At 35.8% G+C, this 26,755-nt stretch overlaps 1 protein-coding gene across 13 annotated transcripts; it reads left to right on the top strand.

Annotated features, from left to right (window-relative positions):
- The first annotated feature begins 1,080 nt into the window (after window positions 1-1,080).
- TDRD12 (tudor domain containing 12) lies at window positions 1,081-26,725 on the top strand. 13 transcript variants are annotated; one of them, XM_048958995.1, is made up of 30 exons: window positions 1,082-1,373; window positions 1,776-1,808; window positions 2,681-2,730; window positions 3,525-3,680; window positions 3,985-4,121; window positions 5,118-5,237; window positions 6,487-6,542; window positions 7,924-8,009; window positions 9,411-9,609; window positions 10,155-10,231; window positions 11,241-11,342; window positions 11,723-11,908; window positions 12,543-12,696; window positions 13,606-13,733; window positions 15,509-15,697; window positions 16,794-16,922; window positions 17,418-17,535; window positions 18,289-18,425; window positions 18,512-18,717; window positions 18,908-19,007; window positions 19,427-19,614; window positions 19,942-20,146; window positions 20,644-20,736; window positions 22,042-22,208; window positions 23,212-23,333; window positions 24,345-24,399; window positions 25,054-25,167; window positions 25,256-25,409; window positions 25,502-25,568; window positions 25,875-26,725. In XM_048958995.1, exons 3-30 carry the CDS (start codon window positions 2,710-2,712, stop codon window positions 25,958-25,960), a joined length of 3,552 nt encoding a protein of 1,183 aa, XP_048814952.1. In that variant the 5' UTR covers window positions 1,082-1,373; window positions 1,776-1,808; window positions 2,681-2,709; the 3' UTR covers window positions 25,961-26,725. The 13 variants fall into 13 exon arrangements, with proteins under 13 accessions (XP_048814948.1, XP_048814952.1, XP_048814949.1 ...); XM_048958992.1 differs by lacking the exon at window positions 1,082-1,373 and adding an exon at window positions 1,394-1,486; XM_048958997.1 differs by lacking the exon at window positions 1,082-1,373 and adding an exon at window positions 1,403-1,425.
- The last annotated feature ends 30 nt before the right edge of the window (window positions 26,726-26,755 follow it).

Here is a 26,755-nt window from a genome sequence, read left to right as displayed (position 1 = left end):
TTCACAATATTCTGGCTAATTCTTTAGAACATGAAGATCACAGGAAAATTAGAAAAATGGAGAGTGGAAGAAGCAAAGAATGTATCCAGTGTTACCCTCTGACATGATTTTTAGCTCTTAGAGATTAACACCAGGCACTGTAATACTAGGTAGGTAAGAGGAAAAAGCATGGCTATCAGTATTTTTCTTACATCTAACACAAGTATCTTGGCTTCAAAGTTACTCCATGCAGGGCTGTTTGATGAACTACGCTGAGAAGATACGCTATTTATTTAAATACCGTATCTCTATGATAATTGATAATAAAGAAGATGCTTTAATTTTTGCAATATAGTCTTTCCCAGTTCACGGACAGACTTCTAGATCGTTATTTATTGTTCTGTACCTTGTGTTGGTTGTACCAGTATGTTCCTATAGGTTATCTAAGTGTTACTGCATGTCAAAGAGTAGTGACTTCAATACTGAACCTGCTTAAATCTGCCTCTCCACATGGTCTCCTGGATCTTGTTTTTTGCACTAGTAAAAGTGAAAGGGTCCAGTAGGGGGAGCTTGAAGGCCAAACAACAAGAACAGAAAAGATACTATTTTGCTTTAAAAATGAAGATAACTGTCAAGTAGAAACATAAATGGTTTACAATATGCAGACAGTAAGTATCTTGTAGCATTAAGTTAAAAACAGTGGCAGTTAGAACTGTGGATTTGAAATACTGAGGCACTGTAAGAAACAGACCAGATTCCAGATGCATGTTCACCTGCTGCCCTTGGGCTGGAACTTTGACCAGGCAGCCTTGCACAGACATATCAGATAGCAAAAAAAAAAAAAAGCCTGGATGAAAAGGTGAGCATACAGCAGTGAATAATAATAATCAAAAGAGATGTAGGTGCTTTCTCACAGATTGTGATGTTATGGAACAGTCATATTCTGTTGGAGATGCTCTTCTGAATTCATACAGCTGAATTCCAGGAGAGAAACACCAGGTGCAATCTCCCTCTGCCTCCGTCTTTCAACACATGCTGTGCTTCCGACTGAGAGACTCTGAGGGGAAAGGACTTGCCGCAGAGGCTCTGGCCATTACAGATCATTACAGATCATTACAGGCCCACACGGCAGCACGGGCAGCCCGCGCAGGACGAGCCCTGCCTGCCCTCTCCGGCTGCTCTCAGCTCTCCTACGGCCCTTCTAAACTCAACCTGAGGCACGGGCAGCGGCACACACAAGCATCATCCCTCCGAGCCCAAGCGCCCGACCAGGAAAAAGGCCAGACATTCACCTGTTGCGATAATTTCCAAAACAATGCGTTTAACGAGCCGAAAACGAAGCCGCTTCCAGCCCTGACGACGCCCTCGCACCTCCTCTTCTTCCCCGTACCTCAGTAAGGCGGAGCTGCGCATGCGCGGCCTGAGGGCGTGTCCCGCCCTTTTGGGGTGAGCGCGGGAGGCGGTGGGGCTTCTGGAAGATCGTGGAACTTTCTGTGGTGGTGCTGAGGTCTGTGCAGGTGCTCCAGCATTGTGTGGCTAAGGTTTTTACTTCTCTGAGGGAGAATATAATGTTAAGGTATAAAGTGAGGATTGGAATAACGGAGAAAATACTGTTTCTTATCGGTACTTTTTGTGTTGTGTGTTTCCTTGTGCCACTGAGGGGCCTTTGTGAGATGGAGTGGGGCTGGGAGGGCAGAGGAAGGGCAGGGCAGGGCTCAGCTCTTAGAGTGCTTGTGTCAGACCTGTGTTGTCAGAAGGGTGTCCTTTCACCTTTTAACTGTATGCTTCTCCTTAAGGTTGCACTTGCAGTAATCCCGTGTCTTTCTGAGGTGAGTAGTGGTGTGGGGTGATGGCTGGGAGCAAGCCTTGGTGTCCTCATTTTTCTCTTAGTAATGGAGTGGCTGTTTATTAGGGGAACCAGCTTTTTTTCTGTGTGTGCCTTAGTGACTTGATAGATACTGATGTCCTTTATGCTTAGGGAGACATAAAGAAGATAGGTTGCGTGTTATGGGCAATGTATTTTAGCAGGAGTTATTGTATGAGCGGTTTTAGTGCTGGCTTTGGAAGCTGAAGCTGCTGGCTTGGGTTATCGTTCCTCTTAAACCCTCTTAGCCCAGTGTGAATTCTTCTAAGAAGCAGGCTGAGCATTGCTGTGAGGAGCGGTGCTGTGATGTGCAGGTCTGTGAAGTGCAATGTACATCGTTTGATATGGCAGGTGGTGCCTGCCGAAATTCTGTTCCACGTGAGCATGGTGTGAAATACAAGTAGAAATATGTGGTAATTAAAACTGATTGAGGCTGGGACTCATATCTGTGTTTATTTATTTACAGTAATGTTTGAGTTTCTCTGGTGTTGGTGTCGGTTGGCCACGTAGTTAGGTTGTAGCAGTCCTTTAACCAAAATACTTGCCTTGGCCTTTGAGAGTAAAATAATGGCCTATAGACTGCAGGCAGGTTGAGGATAACAAGTATTTTCTGTTACACAATCACATCACTTTTCAGTATATGAATAAGTGGATGGCAAATATCAATTAGGATTCAATTTAATAAGTCTTTTATACATGTAAATTAGTTGCCTAAGGCAGTGCTTTGTGCAAAAGTAGCAAAAATGTGTATTTGTTGTGTACTTCTTAGCTGTGCTTCAAAGCAAATGAAAGCTTTAATGTAGACAACCAAATGTTTGTTGGTTTGTTTGTTTGTAGTGTTGAAGAAGACTCAACGGCTGGGCATTATGGAAGTCTTCGTATTACGGGTATGCTGATATTTTTGAAAGTTAAGGTGGTCAGTGTTTATTTCAATGAAATTGGAAGCCAGATTTGCAAATAAGATGATGCCTTTATTTCTGTTCAGTAGTCATTTCTTATACGTGTGGAAGGAATATATGTGGATTGTATAAATTTTCTCACTTCGATTTTTGTCTTGATTTCTTCTGAAAAGAAATTAGTAAGGATGCAGCTAAAATTTAAAATGGAAGGTATCCTGCATAATTTTAAATATAGCATCTGCTGTTCTACTGAATCCTGTAGGATGCCATGCAGAAATTTATTTTCCTCGAATGTTGAATACCCTTATTATCTGAAAAACTGGTATGCAAGTACTTTAAAAAGTTGAGCAGGCTGTGGCTCTATTTTAAATGAGCTGTCTTGTAGACCCTCTGAAACCTGAAGAAAATGTATTGGTGTTTTTTTTTTTTTGCATACTCCAGAGGTAATGTTCAAGTAAAAAGCTTATGTGTTTGCAGTTAACTCATTATATTTAGTTAACAAGCCTATTAAATAATGCTACAGCTTTTCAGAATGAATATGGTATCGTGGTACTGAAGAGGGCAAATTGAGAAATCAGTTACTGAACTAAAGCTTTGATCCTGAAAGGTGTTTTGTTACTAATATTGTTTGTTCAGTGTTAGTTCTCATAACTTTAAGGTACCTCAGTAAAGACTGCATCTTATTTTTACATTTACTGCCCAGGTGTTCGTAGAAGTATCCTATCACTCTATCACTTCAGGTGGAGATAATACTATTTATTTTTGTCTGCCTTTTACACCAGATTGAAGATCCAGGTTGCTTTTGGGTTACTATGAAAGGATGTGGGCCTCATGTAGTTGATGAAATAGAGTATAAAAAGCTGAACGCAGAAATGAATCAGTTCTATGACAAAGCTTGTGAAGATGAAGTAAAACCAATAACATTAGAAAAAGACCAGGTAAAATCATTGATGTGTTCTACACATAAAAAGAAATAATGTGATATTTACATTGGTTTAAGGGTGAAGTATCCAAGATGTGTTAATTTTTGCTTGTTTTATTTTTGAAATTGTTGCTGTGAAATAGAAACCTGTATCAGTATGGGTTATTTTTCTTATACGTAGCTTCATAACTACATGAGCCATAATGCTTGCAGTTTACAAAGTAAATCTAGGGCTGTAAAGAAAGTACCATGTTTTTCCACTAAGTAAACTGTATAATTTGTTCAGATCATGAGAACCCATTGTTTTGTTTCTTTTTCAGCTTTGTGTGGTTTTCAGCGAGGAGCTGAAGTGCTGGTGTAGAGCAGTTGTTAAGACGATCATGTACTGTGCAGACCATTATCAAATAGAATGTTTTCTAGTGGATTATGCAAAATATGTTTTTGTTAAATCAAAAGAGTAAGTGTCTCTTTTTTTGACATTTATATGCATGTAAAATACTGTGACTGTTTTTCTAACTTACTGGCTTAATTGGAATGAATCCACAAGAAACTGCTAGCCTTTATCATTGGAGATTCAAATATGGCAGTGATGATTGAAATATGACTGCCAGTTAGCATTGCTGAAATGTACTTTCCTCTGTTATTAAGGGATTCATTTAAAAAACAAACAAACACCATGTAACCCACTGTTTCTAAAATCCTAAAACGTATCTTAAAAATCTCTTCCATGTCTCAGCTATATTTAATATTTACTTAACGAGATATCCAACAAGAGCATTTACCAGGTGTTTTTTAAGAAAACTTATGTTTGAAGAGATAAATATTTTTTTATAATCTTAAGTTAAAGATAGTTTTGAATTGAATGTTTCTGTATCAGAAAGCAACTTGACTGTGCCATAAGTTTAAAATGTGTTCTCATAGAATTAAATGCATAATATACTGCTTCAGTGTAAAACAAATTAGAAGAAGAGTGATAACATATGGCTCTTACAAGATTGTTCTAGATGATGTCTTGCTGATTACTCTGATTACTTACTGGTTACTTGTTATTTGTTCTCCCACCAAATCATGTGTAAGGGATAATTGTGTTGCTTTCACTAGAGTCTTGACCAATATATAAATAATACCTTTTTTTCTAAGAGTAAGGAGTACAAGTGCAAATAGGTATATTAATTTTATCCTTAGTTTTAATCATATATTTTTTTTTTTTACTGAAGAATAAGAATTGTCAAATGGCTTATGCAGTGCCAGAAAACATACATATAGTATCATGAAAAGACTTTAAATTGAACTTTCTCTGCTAAATAGGGAGTGCAGAGTTTCATGGTGGGAGCCAAACATCTAGAAGAACTGTGTTGTCACGTAGGATAATGAAAGGATGTATTTGAAATGCCAGTGACTTCTGCAGAATGTAATCTGTAGAATGAGATTATTTCTGTTTTTTGTTTTTAAGTGTTCGAGTTGCAGTGGAAGAATTTATGCAAATCCCATTTAGAGCAAAAAAATGTGGATTGTATCGCACAAAGCCTGTGACCTTGCATGTCAACCTCTGTGAAGATACAGCAAAAATAGTGTAAGTAGGGTTCCGTAATTGTATTCTTGTCACGCGTTTCTCAGACGTAAAATTTCATTTGAGAATGAAACATTTTTTTTTTTTTAATTACAAGAGCAATTCATAAATAAAATTCCTTCCCTAATCATTTGGGGTTTGTTTTCTCATCTATTTGAATCTTGTAATATTTTGATGAGCATTTGGCAGTTCTTGTTTTTTGTTTATCATCCTAGAGCTGTGTTACTTGGTTGCTAGCACATGAGCTTCTCTGCCAGTTCATCCTTCTGTGTTCTTTCTTGGGGTGCTCATCTCACTACTGACTGTCTTGTTTGTGGTTATTGCACAGTCTGCCTGAATGGAAATTCTAATAATGTTTTTAGATAGCTTTGTTTTTCCCTCTCTTCTTGAAATGGTTTGGTCTCCTGTTGTATTTGTCATCTTTGTATCAACTCTGGAGGACTGGAGAAAAGGTTTTCTTTAGAGTCTGCTGGTAAAGGGAAACATTTGAATGTTCTTATTTTAAATTATAGAATGTCATTGTCGAAGATTTTCAGGTGTGATTATATTGTGGGGTTGGAGTATGACTTCATAGCAAGGAAACTACTGTTTTCTGTTATTAAAGGATGTTCAAAACTAGATGTAGTCCAACAGGTGGTTTTTTAAACACTTTGAAAGAAAAAATGTTTTACTTGCATACTCCGTCAGAAAAAATAGTAACTTAGTTTGGATAGGAATAGCATCTTGAGTGGGCTATTTTTGTGAATTATCGAGAGGTTAGTAGATGAGTAGAGGGAACCTGAGTATATTTGTTTTTTGTTAGAATCTGTATATTTTATATTTGCAGAAGGTGGCAATGACAATTTAAGTTTTTGTTGCAATACTTTAAATTTTTAGAATTTCAGAGTTTATAAAGTGCTCATTGTAAAATTGTTCAATACTAATTTCAAGTAATTAATGTGTTCTATAAGTGGATTCTTGCTTTTGTTTCTTATTATACTACTTTATTCTTACTAGTTTGTTCTGTGTTGGATGTATCCATCATATATTGGCAAAGCAATATCCAATAATTTTCAAGTAGTTTGTTCTAGGAATGAATTGATAAATCAAAACATGAGTTATATTCAGAGTATTAAGTTTCTGCTTATGTTTTTGTTAGATGCGGGTTTTGAGACTTAGCAGGACTCCATGGATACGTGCCTCACTATTCAGATTACCATTTGAATTTGTGATGGTGTGAATGTGGGATAACTGGTTGTGTTTCTTTTCCTAGACCAGCCAAAAGATGGGATAATGCTGCTACACGGTATTTTCAAAGTCTTCTGGAAGGTAAAAGTCTTGTAAAAATTGGCACTTCTGTTTTGGGGAAAAATAAGTTACCAGAGAAACATAGTACTTGAATATGTATTCATTTTTAATTTTCACTAAATTCTTAATAGAAATGAGTTGCGTGGTTGTTTTTGTCTGTGTGAGTTGACTTAGTCAAGATTACATGTAATTGTGCGTCTTGAGTACTGTGGGTTTCCATTCTGTGTAAAATGTGGCAAGTGTCTAAGTTGTGTCTTTCTGTGGGTTTTTTGGATGGGTTGAATAAGGTAGCACTCGTATAACAACTGTTTTTAACAGTGGTACCTTTCTTTGTATTCAGCATAATTCTTTGAATCAGCCTTAAAGCTGTTTTTGCTAGTTGTGCGACAAGAATATAAAACACCAGCTCAGAAGAGATTATCTTGATTGTAGTTACATTATTAAATGGATTGTGCTCAGCATAGTTTCTAAGTAAGCTAGAATGGTTTGCTCTCTGCTCAGTTTGTGTCCTTAATCATGTGTGGTGTTTCAGTAGCTCATCCAGGCTTCTTCATATCAAGTGTGCTGTTTTGGTATGAGAGAGCTTTTGATTTTTCAAAACAGTTCTTTGCTGAGTTTGTCTGATCTTACGTGCTTCTACTGAAAGGCTTCCTACCTGCTTCCTTGCAAGTACAGCGTACTCTATACAAAATGATATTTGGGAAGAAGTGTCTGAGTTCATAATAACAGTAAGGACTGTTAAGACTAATAACTTCACACCGTAGTGGGAACGTGGCACTTTTCATTATTTAAGTTGTGTGTTTGCACATCTAAGTGTCAAATATTGCTATGCAGAGGGTAGTAGGCAGCACCAGCAATATTAACTTGATTCCACAAACATTCCCAGACTGTGGTAAGCAATATTATGCTCTTTTTAATTATTATTATTATTGCTGGTACATCAGTAGTGTGTGCAGGAGAAATACTTAAGAATTTTATAACAGACATCATTTATTTGTTAGGGTTGTTTTTTTAATTAATGTCCTAACCAAACTTTGCAAATGTGCAAGTATACCTTCTGTCAGAAAAAGTCTCAAAGTAGGAAAGTATGCATTTGTACTCTGCGTTGTTCATCTGAGGGTAGAATGTGAACACTTCTGGTGTATGACTGTGACTGGTGTCTGTGGACCAGTCACTGGTCTGTTGCAGTTCTGTCTTCCCTCAGACACTGAGAGCAATGCTTTTCTAATGTTAAGGTTTTTTTGCTGTATTGCAAAATTGCTGTTCCTTTAAAAAATCAAAACATTTGTACTAGTTTCTCTTGAAAGTAATAGATCACACTCATCTCATCGTTCTTTCTATTTCTGTGTGCTTGAAAAATCCTGATAGTTAACAGGACTTCTTGTTTATTGCTATTTTTTAGCAACTACACAAATCAAAGCGAAGTTATGTTCTGTGGAAGATGATACGTTTCATGTGATTCTTTATGTGACAATAGAAGATGAAAAGGTAGGATACTTCGATGTCTACAAACCTGTTGGTACGCTTTACAGTAAAAATCATAATTCTGCAATTTTTAAGAATGAAAAGCATTAGTAATGAGTTTTGTCATTTGTCAGATATAGTAAGTGCTGTGTTACTTATTAAAGATATTTCTGTCATTAAAAATTGAAGTAAGAGAGTAAGTTACTCTCTTAATTATTATTCCAATCTCTTATTTTTTAAAAAAGAAGCAAATATAAGGGTATCTGTATTAGGAAGAGACTTTTAAAAAAATATGTGGATGCTAATGGTGTTAAAACCAGAGCACTTTCATTTTAAGATAGAATTAGTGGAGGTAACTTTGGATGACCTGCAATTATTCTGGGTGTGGCTTTGTGTACTATTTTATTTTCTATGTTTGTGTATGTTTGTTCGTTTTTGTGTTCTACTGGATTTCTTCCAGCTGTAATGTATGGCTGTTTTTGGAGGTTATAACACTGAACTATGTAGTAAAACTGCATATATTTCAGAATCTGGTGCCTGTTTTAAACCATTGGACTGTTTTCTTTGCTTAAAACAAGGTGGAATAATGTCTTTGATATTCTTCAAGAAGTATTAAAAGTTATTTATGCCTAATTACTGTGCACCCATGGTGAGATGTAACTTTAAAAATAAAAATATGCAAATAGGTAATTGAAATGGACGGCTAAGTGAATTATTTAGTGCACTTCTTTGCCTTTCTGGTATTTTTAAATAGTATTTTTCAATTGACTAATTGAAAAATCTTTAAATATCAGTTCATGCTTGCTTTTCCTTAAGACTTCATTCTCAAATCTTGGGGAAAAACTAGCTCCAGTTGCCAAAACGTGAAACTTCTGCTAATGCTTTACTGTGGCTACTGTCAAGCTTATGCAGCCATACTGTAGTTATAAAACAACTCATTTGCATCTTTTTGGAGTGTTCTGCCAACTTTCAGCCCTACAGCTGTGGTCTTTGCTGTAGACCATAACTTTTCAGGTATGTGTGAAGTCTGAGACCTTCCATCGGTTCAGAATCATAATTGTTAATACAGTCACTGATCTCTGAGCCAGTAGAGTTCTGGAGTTCTGGTATAGTAATACGTTTTGTCTGCCACACTTTGATTCCCTCTGAATCAAAATAATAACCTGCTTTTCTTCGTAGTAGTTTTGAATGTTTAGGGTTGACAGAAAAGATTATTGGAATACAAAATTTTCTGGAGAAGCATGAAATTTACAGCTAATTAAAATCTATTTTGAGGAGGTACTGGAAGATATGGCTTCCTATTCTGGATTTAACATTATTCAAAAAGCACTGATACTGCTTAAGTGTTACTACTGTTTAAAGCTTGAAATACACTCTTAAGTATGTGATATTGGTACTGGTCAAAGATCATCTTTTCTTTTTTAGGTATGCATTAATGATGATCTTGTCTTAAAGAAGTTTGCTCATTTTGAGGAAGCTAAAGAGAATGTTCAAAGTCCAACGAAAGAACAAGACAACCAGACATCTTTAAATGTTGATTCTCCTCCAGTAGAAATTGTTAATCCAGCACTTGCTTTCAGGCTAGTGTGGTTGCAAGAGAAGGTACCAATGAAACTTGAAGCAGGTGGGGACACTATGTCAGAAACATGCAGTATGTTGTATATCTCTGGCCATACTGAACATGAGCCCGCTGTCTCAGTTTGAATCCAGTGATCGAATCAAACAGTGTTGTTAACAACAGGTGTTTGACTTCACAGTCATCAAATCACCAGATGCAGGAATACTTTGAGCTGTTCTTTTTTTTTTTTTGTAGTGCATAAGACAAAAACTGTGAGTTGTATTGGTGTTTGTTAATGTGCTTAATAGCATTAGGTATTATTGAAATTAGTTGTTTGATGCATTACTTTTGTTTTTGCATTTGAATGGGTTTATTTTAAACAGAAGTATTTGTAAAACTGTAGGATTTACGAGTTGTGCCTCTTGTAGTGATTCAAGTCCATTAGAAGGTATGCAATTTTCCATCCTGATGGAGGTTTTTTATTTATTTATTTTTTTTTTAACTATTAGCAAATGATACAGGAATGAAATAAAACCACTGGTAACCGTGGCTGTAAATAATAATAGCGGTTTTTCGTGTGTTGAGCTAACTTGAAAATTTCTTCTTCCTAGGCCATACTGCTTCTAGTTCCTCTCTTGAAAAGACATACAAAAGATCAAACATGGATCTCAATGAAAATAATGAATCTGTAAGTATTGTTTTGTAATAAATTGTCAAAGGTGAACTTGATTAAATGTACACCAGACAGATAAGGAATACTGTAGTCACCTGTCCAGTTCTTCTGCATAACTTAAGTCTGTGAGACCGTGCTAATTTTTCATATAGTTGAAGGAGAATATTCTTTCTTTACGTGGAGGAACATTTAAAACAAAACAAAAAACTAAACAAAACAAAATCTGTAGGCCTTGAAAAGATTCTGCCTTCTTTTTACTCTCCTTTGCTGTGGTTTTATGAAGGTGAAGCTGTCTACAGTAGGACTTACAGTTTTCTGAAAATGAAAGAAGGTGAACTTTAGTGCTGTCCTGAAAACAGAGTAGTCATTATGCTGTAGCATGGCATACATTCCCTGGAGTTATTCTTATTTGTTCTTTAGTACTTCTTATGTCTAACCTACTTTCTTGCTTTTTCTTTTTTTTTTACTTGCTGTTGTTTTCTGAGCTATTTTAAAGAGGTCAGCCCATGAGTGCTGAGATGGTTACTGGCATAGTTGAAGGTAGTTACAATATCAGTGAGAGGAAAGGAGTATAAATCCATAATTCTAGGCAAATAATGACTGGTAATGGATCCTCTTTCTGCTTTTCAAAGAGTGAATGTGATGTTTTTTGCCATTTTATGCTAGGTGATTTAAAGAGAAATTTACTTTCTGATAGCAATGCAACTGGTTCTTTTACCAGCTTGGAGGGAAAAATGAGTTTCACAGGAACTGTAACTTTTTTTTTTTTTTTTTTTTTTTTTTTTTTTTTTTTTTTAAGTTTTGCTGAATATTGCAGGGTGACAACCACTACAGAACTTAAAGTGAAATACCTAATTAAGAATTTTTTTGGGGGGGAGAGGGAAAGGAAATAATATTGTTAGCAGTAGATGATTATCCTGCTCTGCTTCTGTAACATTCTGTGAATGGCCAGCTGGACTGTCTTTTACAGCTACTTGATGTTATGTATTGCCTTCAATACTGTCTTCTACTCATATGATTCCAGAGATCTCAGAACCTTAGAGAACGAAGCTTTGTCTTTCTTAGCAACAAAATTGAGCCAACTTCAATTTTGGAAAAAGCACCACTTCACGATAATCTGAAAAAGGTAACACCAATATCTGATTTTATGCTGCATTTCTCCTAACAAGCGTGTGGTGTTCTCACTTTATAAACTAAATATGCTACTATAATAATACTTTATTTTGATTGAGGGGTGTCTTAAGATGTTTTTCATGTGATGAAATAAATGAAGTTTTAAAGAGATGCTGACAGACACCTGTAAGCATCATGTAGGTTTCTGCTGGCATATTAACCATTAGTCGTGTCATTTTAATATACTAATTTAATTCTTTTTTTTTGTATTCTGTGTTAAGGGTATTTATTGTGAAATGGATCAGGAAGCTCTTAAATGCACTCCATGTTTTGCCTGGTTTTGTAAATTAATGTACTGTTTTCACATGGAACTCTTAATGTCTCATTCTTTAGGAACTTGCTCAGGATAAGTTTTTAGGCCCTAACTTCGCAGAATCTTACTCTTGGCCAGCAATAGCTCGAGGATGTGATGTACTTACCATCTCCTATCAAGGAAATGACCCTTTCTTATATATTCCACCAGTTCTTGCTTTCTTGCAAATGGAAAACTGCTACAAAGCCTTGCCAAAAAGAAGTGGAGTATGTATATATTAAAGTACTATCAGATTTCCTGTAGTATAATAATGCAAAAAAAAAGTAGTGGGTATCCAGAATGTACGTATCTAATATGATCTTCATGAAGTTTGCCAGTTTATATAAGTCTTCTGCATAAAAGCTTACATAGTTGGACTTGGTGAATACAACAGTCAAAGACATAGCAGGTAATACTTAACAAATGATTATTGTTACATCGCTTTGATTCCTAGCCTTTATTTTTATAGGGTTAGCCTGTTTTCACTGAATTTATATTGGTTAGCTGTTTGAAATACTGGATATTGTTCTATATTAGACCTCAGAAAAATAGAACTATTAAAGTTGTAAAGCTCTTCTGTGGAGATGATGTAGTGCAAACTGAGATCAGATGATACTGCTATTAAATTTTTAGACTTATATGCTAGTTACTGCATAGTCCTTGTCTCAGGGTAACCTGGTACATGATTCCTTGGATCTGTAACATCTGCTCTTATTGGATGATGCACTACTACAAGTTCTGTTTTGGAAATGCTTGAAGGCATGTTTTTCAGACTTTCTTTGCTATAAATGTTGTGATAGTTTTAGATAAAAGCTGAGAATTGTAAGTAATACAGTGTAAATTGTGTGTATACATATGTAGCCACTGGTGCTTATTTTATGTCCTGGTTGGAGGAAGGCACAGCTTGTTTTTGAGTTACTGAAAAAATACAGCAGATGCTCCAGACTGAGTTGTCCAATGTTGATAATACTTGGGAAGAAAAAAGAAGAAGCTGAAACAGTGAAAATCCAAGGATGTAAGAATATCTTTTATTTTCTTCATGATGCATGAAAACAACGCGGGCTGTATTAATGGCAGGACATTGTGAAAGAAGTAATTAAGTTACTCATTTGTAATAGTATACTGTTTCTTTACTGCTGTTTACTGCTGTAACTCCATAGTGATATGTCTGAAATTCAGTACTATTATTTAACAGTAAATTGTATTAAGGCTGTTTTACTACCTCCATGTCTTTTTTTTAAATGAACTCCATAATAATTATTTTTTCACCAGGTTAGGATTTCATGAAGATTATGCCATATTAGGATTGATCACAGACTTCTTTGATTTGAAACTAAATTTGTAATAGCATTTTGTTGATACCTGAGCATCTGTTTTTATAGCCTTTATTCAAGTTTAAGTGCCTGGTAGATGAATTAAGATGTCTTATAATACCTGTTCATATGTTTGCACATATCAGGATTGTGTGTTTAAGCTACAATATGTGTTTGATTCCTTTTTTTAACTTTTTTTTCTAATGGGGAGGCTGCTTTTGCAAGCAGTTAAACGTTCAAATTCTGCATGTCTGCTTCTGAAGTTTTCTTTTAATGAAGGCTTATTGGAAAACAAAGTGCTATCCTATTTCATTAACTTGTTACATTCAGGCTTCTGATATTTTCTAAAATCCTGTAGCTTCCTGGTATTTAGTTTTAAGGAGCAGATTTTCTTTGTATCAGTTCAGGTTTGACATCTAAGAGTAGACATTTTAACTGATCTGTTACAGAAACTTTTCATTCTTATTCTCCTGGAATATGGGTAGAATCATAAAGGTTAGAGAAGGGTACCTGAAGAAATGGTTTAGTGGTCTTGTGTCCTTCAGTGTTTTTACTTGTATTCTTTGAGGTTACAAATCAAAACTAATAGCTTTTTTTCCTCTAACATGTAGGCGATATAATTGTGACTACACCATATAGTCTCCTGAGATTGTATAAATATCACCTTTCCTTGTTTTCTGGACTTTGCCATCTTATTTTGGATGAAATTGAGGTATTATTCTCTGAAGCTGCTGAACAGGTAAATGGGTTCTGATGGTAAAATGCCTTTCAGTTCTAATGCCCCTAGCAATTTTGAAGACAGTAGATTGTAGTACAGATACCAGCTTTCTTCAAACCCTGTGGTAGAGTTGAGAAAAGGCAAAGGAATTAGAAATAATTGTATATGTATGTACAAACAATGAATGTACAGATGTTATAGTTATAAGGCATACTAGAGAGCTTGCCTCCATAGCTATTACACCAAAGCAGAAAAGATAGGATGCTTACCCACATCCAGGGTCGCTTGTGAAACTCCAGCAGAGAGGATCTCCTTCTCCACTGGCAGTCAGCTCTTAAATGGATCTAAGAGAGATGCAGCCAGGCTCCACCCCTTCTGGCAGCACAGATGAATTGCCTTCACCTGTGCTCCTGTGGCTGACTCATTGCTTGCCTCAGGTGGTCAATCAGAGGTTCAGGCTGTGATTCAGCAGTTCCCATACAATGTATTTCTGGTAGATTGAAACACTGGAGAAGTATTTTAATAGTCTTACAGTCTGTTGTAGCAGAAGTGCTAAGTCATGGCTTAAAGCAGTGATTGAGCACCTGGTGGGAAGGCAAGGGCAGCTCAGGGGAGCTCAGTGTGTGCACCTGAGTGACCAGAAAAGGTGGAGCTAGGATGCACCCCTTCCCAGCCCTCATTTAAGGGTTGGCAGAGAAGGTGAAGGTATCTCTCTAGAGATCCCTGCATACCTGAGGCCTTCCAAGGGTAACATAGTTTTTCCTTTGTTTCTGTGTTTGTGGCTGCTACATTTGGGCTTATCCTGGCTTGCTGCAGCTTAGGGCTTTGCTGCCCTGCTATCATTGCTGTGCTTTGCATTGCACTGTAGCATTACATCTATTAATCTAACTTCCCTTAGTTTTCGTATTTTTTTGTCTGGTTGGGTTTTTATCATTATTATTTGGAAAGCTGTCTTGTCTTGTTTGATGTCACTGCACCATCATGCTTTCTTCATTTGCTGTCAGTGGTCTCCCAAACATTTGGATTGTTCCTGTTTTGTTAGCAGTACCTTCTGTGTAGGAGTCCTTAATCTCCTTTTAAGATGTGCATTCTCTGTCTCTAAGGAACTTTCTTTTCCCTCTTATCAGTTAATGACATTCTTATCAGATTTTATGAACAGCTATAGTTGTAAGCTGTTGGTAAGATCCTTAGTTCTTGTAAAATGAAAGGCAGAAGTGAATGACTACATACTATATAGAAAAGACTTCTCTTGGGCTTTGTTGTCACTGTTGGCAAGGAGAAGCTGGTCCCAACATTAACAGGACCTTAGAAGAGGAATAGCATTAAGTTCCCAGCTAACTAGGTTGCATATGCATCTTACCAGCCTTTGAATAACCTTTTTATTGTAAGGTGTCTTTTACTTTTATCAAGGTCCTGTTGACTTGCAACACTGGAGTATTCTTTTTTTTTCCTAGTAGATTTTTTGTAAAGGATTTAGCTGCTTTGGTTCTTAGCAGTGTTATCTGTGATCAGTTAGTGCCATCAATTTGCAAGAGGGTGTAGGTTTGTATACGTGTGAGCACAATTGTTTCGCATTCTTTTCTCACTTTCTGCTGACTTCAGAAGGTGTTAAAATAACAGGGTGAATGCACAGAAACCACAAACTTTGTTTTGGGTTGTGAAACTTGAGTCTTGGAGGTGGTGTGGAGGTTTTTGGTGGATGTAGTTTAGTTTGTGACAGGAAGAGCGGAGTATTCTCTGCTTTTACAAACTCACTGGAATTAGATAAGATTGTAAAACCATTTTTTGTTTTATAGGTTTCTGTTATACTAGGTTACTACAAGAAAAATCTCATTAATGAGGAATGGAAGTACTCACCACATCAAATTATTGCTGTTGGAACTCAATGGAATAAGCATATAGGAATCTTAAAGGAGTTCATGAATGATCCTTACATTGTGATAACAGCTTTGGAAGAAGCTTCCATTTATGGAAATGTGCAACAGGTAAAAGCTTGGAGCTGATGTAATTATTTCTTAACTGAGCCATTCTGTTGTTTATAATGACCAAACAATCAATTGTTTATAATGATCAAGGGGTTTTTGTTTGCTTTGATTGGATAGTGCTGGAATTGCAGTTCAGGTTGCTCAGGTGTGCCTCCCACATATAAACTGAGGTGATTCTTAGAAAACATGCAAAATAATCTCTGCAGTAGGTGAATGTGATTTAACTGTTTTCCTAGGACTGAGGTGAAGATGTTCCCTCAACTATCTACTGTAATGCAAATAAGTCTGAGTTTTATGTAAGCATTTGCAAATCATATTTTATGACCAAAAACCAAAAATTGGAAAGTTCTTGCACCTGTTGATTGTGAGTGGCAGAACTACAAGGCAAGTCTTCCTAAAATACAACTTCTAAAAATCAATTTCACTGTGGCATGCCAGGCAGTGAGGAACTTACTTTTCTAAATCTTAAGTCAAGAAGATATTAACAGCTCTTAGATGTTTGTTAATTGCTGGGAAACCCAGTGGAGCCCTTAAAACCTTATGTGCAGCCTGAATTTTACTGTACCTAAAAATGGTTAAGAATTGGAAACTTGAAGAAACTTGCAACATTAGATATTGAAGTCCAAAAGAAGAGACATCCCTTCCTGTGAGAAGTCTAATAAATGGTTGAGCAGAAATGAAAATGTGAGCACTTTTGTGCTATATGTAATAGAAGTGTTTCAGGGAGTGCAGCATGCTTTTAAGCATTAATTTAAAAAATTAATTTTTTTTCAGTGGTACTCGAAAATGTCAAAGTTCAATTGAAGAAATCATTTAACATTGAATGATTGAGAAATTGGAGCTGTAATTTTAATGGAACATTTTTATCAAATGTTTAAGTATAGGATTTTAATTTTGTGAAAATATTCTTCTGGAAGCTGTTTAAGTTTATCTCTGTGAGAATTGTATTTTCTGTAAACTTTAGAGCAACCATTTACCTCTTCTATCATGATGGATGTACGGATGCACAGTACTCGTTAAAAGGACTACATCTTATGTGGTAAGATGTGTATAGATTATATTAATTAGCAGCCATCTATTTTATGTCAATTTCTAGGTTGTGCAGCGTTGTGTGAGCAGTGAGAGAACTGCTGTGTTACTCAAAATAATGGATTTTACTCCTAATAATCTTCAGAAGGTGCTGGTTTTCACTAATTCCATAGATGAAGTAGAAATAGTATATAAGGTAACAACAAAGTTCCTGAATTTATGTATATGTTTTATTTGAATGTCTGAGGGTTAAATTTCACTCTTCACAGATGGCACTACTTTAAAAAAAAAAAAAAAAAAAAAAAAAAAAAGAAAAAAAGATATTCGTCGATGCTACAGATGATGTTTGTGCTTTTAGAGGGAGTTTTTAGTAATCGCTGTATATTCCAGCTTTGCACATCTTAAATGACATACAAAAGAGTTCATTTCATATTCATTTCATATTGATTTCATTTCATATTCAGTTCCATGCGGTGGCCAGCTTTAATACTTTTTGCTTTGTGCAGCAGATGATTAACTTCATCTTCAGTATTTTTCATATAGACAACCTAAAAACTTCACTATTTTTCCTCCTTGCTTTCACTTCTTTATGTTAGCAAGGGTATGCTTGATACTAAGATAAATGACTAAGGGTTTCTTAGAGCAGTTATCACTGCATTGGAAGAACATGCCATTTTTATTTTGTCATCAGGCACTGAAGAGTGACTCAATATTTGTCTTCAAAATACATAAGGAAATGGAGTTTAATTTCAAGGATTTCTTGGAGCATTGGACAAGAAGCTATAGCAGTGGCAGTCATGTTGTATTAGGTGGGTACTTTATTGTTTTCTGGTTGTCTGTTCATTTCTTCATGGTGACTTGATGTCCTACATTAAATTATATTACATTATATTACTATTATATAATATTGTACTAGGTTCTCTTCACTTTGCCAGGTCAATTCTGTCCAAATTACTTTCAGTTGTCTCTATTTATTAGTGCTATGTCTATTCTAATATTTTTTTTCTCCTTATGAGAACTTTCCTGGTTTCATGATTGTCTGCTAATGCGGACGATGTTTTCAGTTTGAAATTTGGAACCTCTCAAGTCATAGCATAATTATTTCCCTTATGTTCTGGTGGAGCTTTTACTTTTTGAGTTGCTTGCAATTGCAGAGACTCTTACCTGGTCTTTAAACATAATTTTCTCCCTTTTATACGTCAGAGCAAGAAGATGGACTTAATTGTGTCTGATTGATAGGTTTATACAAAGATGTTAACATTTCTATGTTACTGGAAATGTTTTCAATCCTACTCTAGTGAAATATCTGTCTGTGGCCTATGGTATTTCTTCATTTATACTGTTACAAGATGCTGAATTGAACTGGAGGTGATGTAATACTGTGTTCTGTATACTTGAAAAATGTTAACTGAAAAAAAGTAGTATCGTAGTAATCTATATAGGGAAAAGACCTTACCATTAAGTCAGTGGATGAGGGGGAGGAAGCAGCCATTGCAAATGAGGTATGTAAAGCATTACATCACAAGTATGTGGGTTACCTTATGTATAAATCATGTGTTCAGTTCTAACAGATGACTGCATGCAGTTCTTGGAGATTACAGATGCGTCTTGTGTGATACATTTCAGTTTTCCTTCTTCTCCAACAATCTTCGGTCAGCGTCTACACAGCATGTCTGACAACTTCCATAATATGATAAAGGTTTGAGTGAATCTTCGGCAAATTAATATTAACATCTGGTGATTTAGTAGTGGATAAATAAAAGCTGAACAAATGTGTATTTTTAGGATTCATCTGATCAGGACCATCGGCAGGCAAGGTCATTCATAATGCTAACAGAAAACAGTGAGTGCCACACTGTTGGTATCCTGCGCTATTTGGAGCGTGCTGAAGCTGACATTCCACCAGGATTGGCTGGAGTGCTAGAAGCTGAAGAAAAGAAGAAATCTGCAAGGCCGTTGTGCACCTATCTTAAAATGTTTGGGACTTGCAAGTGAGTACGTAATATATTATCCTGATGCTTATGCCTGAATAATGCCTTAATAATATAAAGTTCCCTGAATATAAATAAATAAATATAAATATAAAAGTGCCCTGAATAATGGCTTAATCTACTTCCTCCATGAATTATCCTGTTGGGTACATCAGATCAGATTTTACTCATGGTTTTTTTTTTAATGTAGGAATAGAACAGTGTGTCCAGATCGTCATCAAATTAATTCACAAATAGACATGCTCCAGAATATGGCATCTAAAACTATACAAACATCTGGATATGTGACAGTGAGTTGTTTTAATTTTTCTTTGTCTTGAGTACTAAGAAGGCAGGTCTTATGTAGCTGCTTCAGCATAATACTTTTTTTTTTTTTTTTTTCCTTCAAATTATATTAATACTATTGCAGTATGTACATTGTATTTCTGGAATATTTTCTCTTGTTTAGCTTTTTTGGTCTGTCTGTTGAAGGGGTTGCAGAATCAAGTATGCCAGATTTTTTCTTTATCCTTAGTTTGAACTGAAATTGTTTTGCAGGTTATTCAGGCTTGGTGTCTGATTTACTTGTGTTAATGATGAGGTTTTTATCCTAGCTTTCAGTGTGAAGAGGGTTTATGTTATGTTTGTTCCGATACACCTATATCACGCATCTCATTTTTCAGAAACAATCATTCTTCTTTCCCTGCCCCCCCCCCAATTTTTGTTTCAGGTGCTGCCTCTCCACGTTGTAAATGCAACAAACTACTTTGGTCGTATTGTAGATAAACAAAAGGACCAATATATGATTCTTGCTGAAGAAATCAATGAGTATTTTAAGGAGACTAGTAATAGAGTTGCTGCTCAAAAGGTAGAAAAACTAGCTTTGTATGGATTCTGTGAGGAAACAGTCTTTCACAGGTAATGGTGTTTTTTATTTATTCATGTATGCTTTTTTAATATATTAAAAATGTTCAGTGTTTGATTTTAAAAAAAAAAAAAAAAACCACAAGAAACAAACCCTGCTTCCACACCCTGTTCCGAAAACAGCAGGAAATGACTGCAATACAAATCAGTCTTTAAAACAAATTTTAAAAAGAAGTGTGATTTGCCCAGTGGAAAATCCAAATACGTATCCCCATAACGAGTTTGATGTTTGACTGTGAGTTTTCTACTTTTTGTGGAAAGCAGATGAATACTTAACGGATTGTATGAATATTAATTCTTGTCTTCTTCCACTATGCGAAGGGTCCAGGTGGTAGAGACTTCTTCAAAAGAAGAAGGAAATTTTAACATCAAAATCAAATACATAGATGAAGGCAGAACTAGTCCAGCTCGGAGCTCTCAGCTTCTTCACTTACCTGCAAGATTTCAGCATCTGCCACCTCAGGCTGTGGAATTTGTAGTTTGTAGAGTTAAACCCATTGATAATGACACTGAGTGGAACCCAAGGGTAATAGCCATTGGTTTCTGTTGTAGTATTTTCCTGAAGTTCTTTAATTTGTGTGTTTATTTTCTATGAGAAAACAGTTATGAACTGTGAATTTAGTTACCCATTTCATTGCTTATTAATGTTACGAATGAATAACTGATAGTGGGCTTGATTCTGAGAAGCTCAAGTTACTATTTTGTTGGCTAAGAAAAATAGTGAAATTCTGGAGTTTTATTATATGTGATTTAAATGACTTCTTCCAGAACAAGTTATTGCTGCTTTCCAATCTGTGGGGAGAGGGACAGCCTCTAAATTGACTTGTTTGCATATCCTTCTGCATACTGAACAATATGCACACAGAGTCCATGGTGTGGTTTTAGTATTTTGTTACTCTGTTCAAAATCTTGCTTTTATTTAGTGAATGCTCTTGTCGTTAAGCTCAGAAGGCTTTCATTACAAGTGAAATTACTGCCAATTTATGTTGCTATACATTTCAAAGATGGTTTTGTTTTTCCTAGGTGACTCGTTATATTCATCAGAAAATTGAAAGGAAACCACATGAAGCAAAGGTAGTACTTACTTTAGGAAATACAGTTTGGATTGACCCAATGGTATGTATAGTTGCATGTTTCTAACAGTGCTCCTTTACAACAAGAGTATTCATTTGTATCTGTCCTTCTGTTGGTTCCTGTTTTGATTTTAATAAGTGTTATTCGTGTGTGACTGAGAATGAAAATAGACTGTTGAAGGTTGTATACTCTCTATTGCTGGATGTACTAAGAAGCCATCTGGATATCTTGTCCAGGTGGATATACTCCAAGATTGTTTTCAAGTATCTAAGATCTCTTATGTTAGGCTTAATTTATTCTGACTGTATTTCTAAGCCTTTACTGTCGCTTCTGGTTCTTGCACCAGCGAGAGTGGGACAAAAGGGAATGTGCCTCTTGTTCACCCTGAGAATGATTGATTGTTGTATAACTAGTTGCATTATGATTTTTATTACTCAGTCATAAAGTTGCCGATCGCTTTCAGATTTGATCTTTTTGAATTACTTTTTCAGATGTGATGAAATTTATTTTTTCTGTCAAAACTGACTTTTTAATTTTCCTTAAAGTAGCATGTTGAGGTCAGTGCTATGTTCATATTTTTCTATCAATTCCATGGCCCATAAGAATTACTGGACTGGACTGGAGCAAGCATCTGTGCTGGAAGTACTGACTGGAAAGTAATAGCAAGCAAAGAAAATTAGAGAAATCGGATGTGTTTTATGCCTTTCCTAATGGCATAAACAAATGTGTTGTTTGTCGAAAATAATTTTAAGAGCTGGGAGTTCTATGAAGAATTGCTATCAAACATAGCTCAGAGGTTGCAGAATCTTTTTAAGGTCAGGAGATGTTGATGAGGTATCTCTGTATGTCAGGATCGTGATGCATTTTTTTCTGTTTTGATTCTGCTCAGGAGTACCCTAGGCTGTTTCTGCACACTGACATGTGCTATGCTTTGTGTTCCTGTCCATTGAATGAACTGAAAAATTGAACAGAAAGAGAAAATAATTTGCAAGTGATTTTCTTCCATATTTCCTTTCTAGTATGGCATCTCAACTTTTCCTCTTGATTTTTAGCTTTTGTTTTTGTTCCCCTCCATAAACTGAGGGACCTAAAGATGCAGTTATAACTGTATGGTGTATATTTTGGTCCTAATTTCTGGAATCATTTCTAGAGCTTTTCTATTTACTTACTAGGTTGATTCTTTTACATAGACCAGCTGTTATTTTGAGAATATTAGTAAATTATTCACCATTTGAAAAATCAGAAACAAATGGGCAAATATCTAAAGTTTTTAGCTAAACAATAGCTTAGAGTTGGAGAGATGCAGTCTGAGCTGTGGTTTTTATGTAGTACATTTTGTAATTCCAGGTCCGGGTTACCAGGCTTTCAGATTTGAAGATGTATGTCAATGAATACAGTGTGCGATCCGAGATTTTGTCTACAGGTCTGGGAACTGATAATCCAGAACATATATTGCAACTTCAGAAGTTGTGTGAGCATGTGAAGTTAAGTCATACAAAGAATTTGGAGCCTTTGTGAGTGTTTCCAAATTGTTTTCGGCTAATGTTTTATTAGGAAAGTAACTGGATATTTACATTATTCATTGGAGAGTATGATTTTTATTTAAACAGATGATATTGTTTGTGATATCTGCTCTCATCTAACTGATTAGGGCACTACTCTTTAATGAGTGGGGTTATGTGATGTTTTAACTCAGTACACATTGCTGTTTAAAAAATTCATAACTGAGTAAGGATGTAGTGTGGAAGGGCACGTCTTTCTGTGACCTGTCAAGGATTCCAAGATTTTTCATTTAAAATGCATACGATAAAGGCATTCATAGTTGTGGTTTAATCTGGCAGGTGGCTAAGCACTACTCAGTCATTTGCTTGTTTTTCCCTCCACTTCCCAGTGGGATGGAAAAGAATTTAGGAAAAAAAAAAAAAGTAGAAATCATGGATTGAGATAAAGCTATTTACTAAGATCAAGAAAAGGTTAATTATGCTAAGTGTGTGTATTTATAAATGTATATTGATTAGCGATGCGCAAGCTATTGCTCGCCAGCCCCTAACAGATGCCGTGCTAGCTCCCCAAGCAAAAGAAGAGTGAGAGATGAACTCTCCTTTCACCCCTTGACCCCCTTCATAACTCCTTCTGCATGATGTCGTATAGTATGGAATATCCCTATGGCTGCTTTAAGTCAGCTGTCAGAATTCTGTTTCCTCTCAGCTCCTTGTGCCCTTTGAGGCAGGTGGCCTTGGCCCTGTACAATTGCTGTTTTAAACATTGGTGTGTTATCGTTTTTGCCCTAGAACCAAAACAGCATCATATCGGATGCTGAAGAAAACAATCCTAGCTAAAATTAAGACAATAACTTGGTTGGTTTTTGTGTAGAAGTGCGTTTTAAAAGTTCTGCACTATTTTCCGTATATGTTAAAATTAAAAACTTAAATAGAGTTTCCCACTCTCGTTAGGAATCCTTTGGATAGTTAACATTTTTAAACACTTCATTTTAAAAGTATGTCTTCCTGTATTCAGAAGCATAAAGGAGGATGCAGCTAGTCCTGAAAATGTGTCTGCACTGCAGGATGTGTCCCTAAAGGAAAATTCTTCAGAAAACTGTAATTCTTCTGAAGCGATTATGGGGAGTCATCTGTGTGGTAAGCATTCTCATCATTTTCTGAAAACCTCTTAGACTTGTTCTCAAGTTAAGACTTTTCAGTTAACAGTGCAGACTTCTCTGAGTACCCAGGACAAGTACCACATAGCTAATCTTTAGAGTAAGTCTAGTTAGCAGTCTGAAGATGCTGTGTGAATGAACCATGTTAATATAGCTGTTTTACTACTTTGGGTATTCATTGTCCTTGAAATACTCAGAATTGTTAGGCTCTGGAACTTAAAAGTAGTTAAAAATAGTTAAAAGGAGAGGATGAACATTTTGCTGTCAAAGGCCAAAGCATTGGAGGAAATTAAAATCCGCTGGGATATCCAAGCTGAATTACAGCATTGTTCACTGAGAAGTCTAACTTTTATTATATAGATTCAGGATGGTAGAAGATAGCTTTTCCTTTTAATCTGGTATTCAGGGAGTTGGTATTCAGTCAGTAGAGGACTAAAAGCACATGGCTTGATGTTAGCCATAGAAAAGGACAGAAAATGATCTGACTTCAGTTGAAATCTCAGTTTGGAGAGATGAGGGTTGAGTGATTGGGGGGGGGGGGGGGGGGAAGAGGAAGAAAAAATTGCAAGGTCCTGGAATGTCTATTGTAGATTACTTTTGCTTTGTTTACCACCTGCTAAGTGGCAGTAATGCCATGTTTTGAGCTGTGATTGGTAGTAATATTACTATTAGTTGTTTCAGGGATCTGTTAAACTTATGTTTGGAAGACTGAAAAGACCTTTGTTACCTGAAAAACGTGGTTTGTTGGGTTTTTTTTTTTTTTTTTTTTTTTTAAATATCACCTGTAATTTTTTCTAGTTGAAATTTCATTTGAATTATTAAATTGATGAATTCTTTCTAAGTTGGAATCATCTGACATAAATGCCGGAGTTGTGCTTATGGTTGTAACCTGATTGCTAGCAAATTAATTTTATAGTGTTACTGGGGTATTCTGGAAGTACCTGGTTGTATAGGTAAGTATAGGATATCTTCCTGCATTTCTTATTTGTAGATGGTGTTGCTCAAACTAAGGAAGCAGAAGACTCTTCACTGCATCAGCAGAAATGGTACAAAAATTCAGTCACGTTTCCTTTTATTGTGAACTGCTAAACAGGACAGTTATCCTTACTGAGATTATTTTGGCAGTAAATAGGTATTACAGGTTGAAATTGGTTGGATTATGTTTACACCAAATACTATTTTATCTGAGCTTTAAACTGTAGCTGCTACTCTTGTCTCTGCATGTTGGTATTTAATGAGATGAATTGGTCTTGTCTTTCTCTTTGTGTTAATATTCTTTGAAAAAACACAGAATAATGTAAATGTCTTCAACAGGAAATTATGGCCCATTTTAATTCTTTCAACAAATCCCTTATCCCTGTTCCTTGGTAGATAGAACAGTGTATGTTTATTTGCAGTTTCAAGGTTAGACTATCATACTGTCCTTACATGAGGCAGTATGGTTTATTCCTATGGAATGCAGCATGTCTCCTGACTTGAACTATAACAGGTGTTCTGCTCCAAGGACTGGGATGGCAGTGCTGTTGTGACAGGCTGGGCTGGCATCCTGACGTGCTTTCCTGTCATTGTTCAGTCAGTCTGTTAGGGTTTGAGTATGCATACAGGTGCTGTTCATTGGCATCCTGGTGTGAGAATCTTGGCTGTAGTTAAGGCAGCTTACTTTCTATTTTTGGACTAACTCCAATTAAACTTTATTGTAGTTTCTATCCAAAAATAAAATGGTTTGAAAATGAAGAGGCTGTTACAGTGAAGGTTCGAATAGCAAGGATAGCTGACTACAAATGTGAATTCTCTAAGGAAAAGGTAATTTTCAGGTAAGTTTAAGAAATCTAAGTTTAATAAACACAAAGTTCAGCTGTTGGCTTGCATTTAATATTTTTAATTCCTCTTTTTATAATATAGTGCCTGCTCAGAAGGCAGATTTTACTTGGCCGATATGGAACTGTATCAGTGTATACTTACAGAAAAGTCTGCGTGTGTGATTAAGGATAAAGAGGCTATTATTGTCCTCAGAAAAGAGAAGAAAGGAGCATGGTGCAAGTTACTAAAGAACAAGGTGAAGTGGAAATTAACTTGAGAATCACTGAATGTTCCCAACATGCTATCTGTTTTTAAATTCAGATATTTCAGACTTCTTTTTGTTAACAGAATCCTCATGTGTCTTTTGACTTTGAATACTGGGAAGATGATGAAGACAAAAGCCCTTTTCCAGTTGGTAAGGAATGAACAAATAAGTTCTTATCGTGCATGAAATAATTTGCATCCAGATTTGTTACCTGCATTTTATTTAAAATACTGAGTTATTTCATATACATAACTCTTGTTCGACTCGAGAGAGCCTCTACTAGCAAACCACAGACAGTGGTTTTTTTCTGTCAGAGTAGCATAGAAAGAAAGCATTTTAGTCCAGTGTCTTGTAGTGTTTTTGTCTAGTCTGTAGCCAGAAGGGCTTCTTATATTTGTTTTGAAGCTCTTAGTTTGTCTTGCTTTATGAGTATTATACTTTGTTAATTACTTCTAGGTACTAAAAAGCTGCATTGCACTGCTGCAGTGACAGAAGAACTGGTTGACTTTTCAGAAGACAGTGGTGCAGAAAGTGATGAGTAATTGGGAAATGTCTGTTTTTTGTTTCTGTTAAGGTTAATATTGTAAAGTAGTATCTGTTGCACTCCCAAAATTGATGGAACTAAATGTATAGATTGCAGAATTGTCTTTAATTTTAGGAGGATGATGGTAAGCAAAGACCTTACTTGGGTTCTAAGCATCTGGAGAAACACTCTACATGATAACTTCATATATATGTATTCCAGTGTCTTTACTTCAGAACTTCTGGCTTTAATGATTTTGTGCAAATATGTACATGTGTTTACGTTGAAGAGCTTCTAATTTACCTTTCTGAGTTTGCTGTGGTAGCAGTAGATAATTTTTTGTGGTTTAATAAGTTCTGATGACCGGTTGATTGTTTCTACCACGAGCCTCCATGTGTGTACAGCATCAGCTTTGTAACTGCCTGTTTGTCAGCTCTGCATAAATAAATTCAGATGGCAATCTTCCTTTGACTGCAAATACTTTGACTTGTTATAAAATACGATTCTGTTTGGTAACTATAGTAACTACTGTACAACATCAGTGGAATTGGTGCCATGATAGAATATTCAGTGTTTATTTTCAATTTCATGTTTCCACTTTTCCCGAATTCTTTTTCTTATTTCATATCCTGTCACTTCTGCAACTCATCTCGTCTGTGGAATCTTGTCTGCCTATCCCAAAGGCTTTGCACTTCTATATGTAATCTTTCAGTAAACAGCTTTTCACTGTTACATTTGTACACATTTAAAAAAATAAAATAAAATCTCACAGTGATGAACTAGTTTCATGTATTATGAACAGCTGTTATATTAT

Source organism: Lagopus muta, chromosome 12, assembly GCF_023343835.1.
Source record: "Lagopus muta isolate bLagMut1 chromosome 12, bLagMut1 primary, whole genome shotgun sequence".
In the NCBI taxonomy this organism is placed as follows: Eukaryota; Metazoa; Chordata; class Aves; order Galliformes; family Phasianidae; genus Lagopus; species Lagopus muta.
Note: the sequence above shows the minus strand (reverse complement) of the source record. Positions and strands in the feature narration are given on the sequence as shown.

Bases quoted from the DNA above. Each gene is read 5' to 3' on its own strand.
- TDRD12 (XM_048958990.1), top strand. From the start codon at position 1,548: ATGTTAAGGTATAAAGTGAGGATTGGAATAACGGAGAAAATACTGTTT. The intron at 17,536-18,288 runs GTGGGTACTTTA...TCATGTGTTCAG, and splicing joins TGGCAGTCATGTTGTATTAG to TTCTAACAGATGACTGCATG. The intron at 20,737-22,041 runs GTATGTATAGTT...TTGTAATTCCAG, and splicing joins CAGTTTGGATTGACCCAATG to GTCCGGGTTACCAGGCTTTC.